Source organism: Manacus vitellinus, unplaced genomic scaffold (genome assembly GCF_001715985.3).
Source record: "Manacus vitellinus isolate BGI_N305 unplaced genomic scaffold, ASM171598v3 scaffold_64_pilon, whole genome shotgun sequence".
NCBI classification, from domain to species: domain Eukaryota; kingdom Metazoa; phylum Chordata; class Aves; order Passeriformes; family Pipridae; genus Manacus; species Manacus vitellinus.
The window spans coordinates 464,116-465,898 of record NW_021940718.1 but is presented as its reverse complement, the minus strand read 5'-3'; the positions used below and the strand labels follow the sequence as shown (position 1 = coordinate 465,898).

The 1,783-nt window shown below is 68.9% G+C and overlaps 1 protein-coding gene across 1 annotated transcript in view; it reads right to left on the bottom strand.

Annotated features, from left to right (window-relative positions):
• The window catches only part of PDE4C (phosphodiesterase 4C), a 10,384-nt gene extending 8,614 nt beyond the window's left edge, over window positions 1-1,770 (bottom strand). The window contains exons 1-5 of the mRNA XM_029963857.1: window positions 1,688-1,770; window positions 697-879; window positions 581-617; window positions 406-470; window positions 236-285 (exon numbers count right to left, since the gene is read on the bottom strand). Of these exons, the coding sequence (XP_029819717.1) occupies window positions 236-285; window positions 406-470; window positions 581-617; window positions 697-879; window positions 1,688-1,734 (382 nt within the window). The 5' untranslated portion in view covers window positions 1,735-1,770. The remainder of the gene's footprint in view (window positions 1-235; window positions 286-405; window positions 471-580; window positions 618-696; window positions 880-1,687) is intronic.
• Window positions 1,771-1,783: the final 13 nt, after the last annotated feature.

Here is a 1,783-nt window from a genome sequence, read left to right as displayed (position 1 = left end):
TCACCGCCGGGTTTTATTAATGGAAGGTTTGACGTCAACGGGAGCTTTTCCACCGCCGCGAAGGGCGGCCAGGCGGGAGGAGCTGCCGAAAACCAGACATGGATCCCAAAGGGCAAAGCCGCGGCTCTGCCCTGCCTGGAGGGGGCTGTATCCCCCCCGAGGGCACAGCGGGACCCACCCTGAGGGCACAGGGACGGCCCCAAAACATCCCCACCGTGGTCCCCCCGGCACTCACCAGACAGGCTGGCCTTGCTCCCGGAGGGCAGGCTGCTGCTGGATCCTCGCCTGGGAAACACGGGGGGCTGAGCAACCAGGACCCCCACAGCGGTGCCCTCGTCCTTGCCATGGGTCGGGGTCTCCCACCCAGGTGAGACCCTGGCCCTCCCCACCCCACGGCCCACTCACTTGATGCCGGCGCGGTCCTGGAGGTGGGTGAGGTTGCTGCGGACGGTGCGGAGGCTGGCCAGGACCTGGGGGGCGAGAGGGGGCTGGGGCCGGGCCGACGCCCCCCGGGACACACCCCGGGGCACTGGGCACAGGCCGTGTCCCCTCCCGGGCAGGGCACAGGGATGGCACCTACCTGGGCGAACGGCGTGACGATCATGTCTTCTCCGTGCCTGTGGGAGCAAAGGGAGCGTGAGCCTGGGGGAGGGCAGTGGGGTCCCGAGGGATGCAGGGAACTGGGGGGACACTCACAGGTCGCTGGCGATGGAGGAGTTGCGGGACATGCCTTTGGGGGACAGGTCATAGTCGCTGTCGGAGCGGTACAGGAAGGACTCGCGGCGCTGCCCATGGGAGAAGGTGCCCTGCAGGACCAGCCCCGGGCTGGCCTGGGGGTCCAGCGTGCCCCGGCCTTGGAGGCCATTCTCCAGGTCAAAGCTGTGAGGGGAGAGGAGTCAAGGCTGGCACGGGGCAAGGTGTGGGGGCACGGCCCACAGGACACCACTGGGTTTGCTGGGCTCTCGCTGCCATCGTCCCACTCAGCCGGTTTGGTGGCCCTGTGGTGACACCGGTCACCTCCCAGCCTGGCCCTGCCACCTCCTTCACCCAGTGCTGAGAATGGGCACAACTCAGTGCACATGGACCCTCTCTCAGCTCCCTGCCAGCAAAGCCAGGTTGTCCCATGTCACCCAGGTGGGACAGGCCCCCCTACCCTGAAGCTCCCAGCTCCAGAGACCCCGGGAAGGGCCAGCTCCTGCCTGTCCCATCCCCACCCTGTCCTCAGCACTGTGATCCCAAGTCCTCCAAACCCCCAAAGCCTCCATCAGCCCTGGCTCGGGGGTGCTGTGTCCCACGGAGGGGACAGCCATGGCACAGAGCCAGGGGACATCGAAGGACAGAAAATGCCACAGAAGCCAAGCCCTGGTCCTTGGGGACGTGCTGGTGGCAGCCCGGGGGCACCTCAACCAGAGTCACCTGGCAGCCGTGTGCATCCATGGGGGGGACAGGGGACTTAGGGACAGGGGTGGTGACCCTGCAGTGTCCCCAAGCTGGCTGCGGCCGCCTCGCCCCCCCCTCCTGCTCCGCTGGCCCCGGGGTCATGGGAAAGGCTGCGCGGAGCAGGGACACAGCGAGGGCCATCCAGCGCCTGTCCGTCACCGCCGCGGGGACGGGGAGCACCGGGAGAACTGCGAGAGCGCGGATGCCACTGGGGCCACCCTGTCCCCGGCGGGAGCCCAGCACCTACCAGATGCAGGAGTGCCTCCGGGACGGGCACCGGCTGCCCGGCAGCATCGTCCCGCTCCGGCAGCCCCGGTCCCTGTGGCGTGGCCGTCCCCGGCAG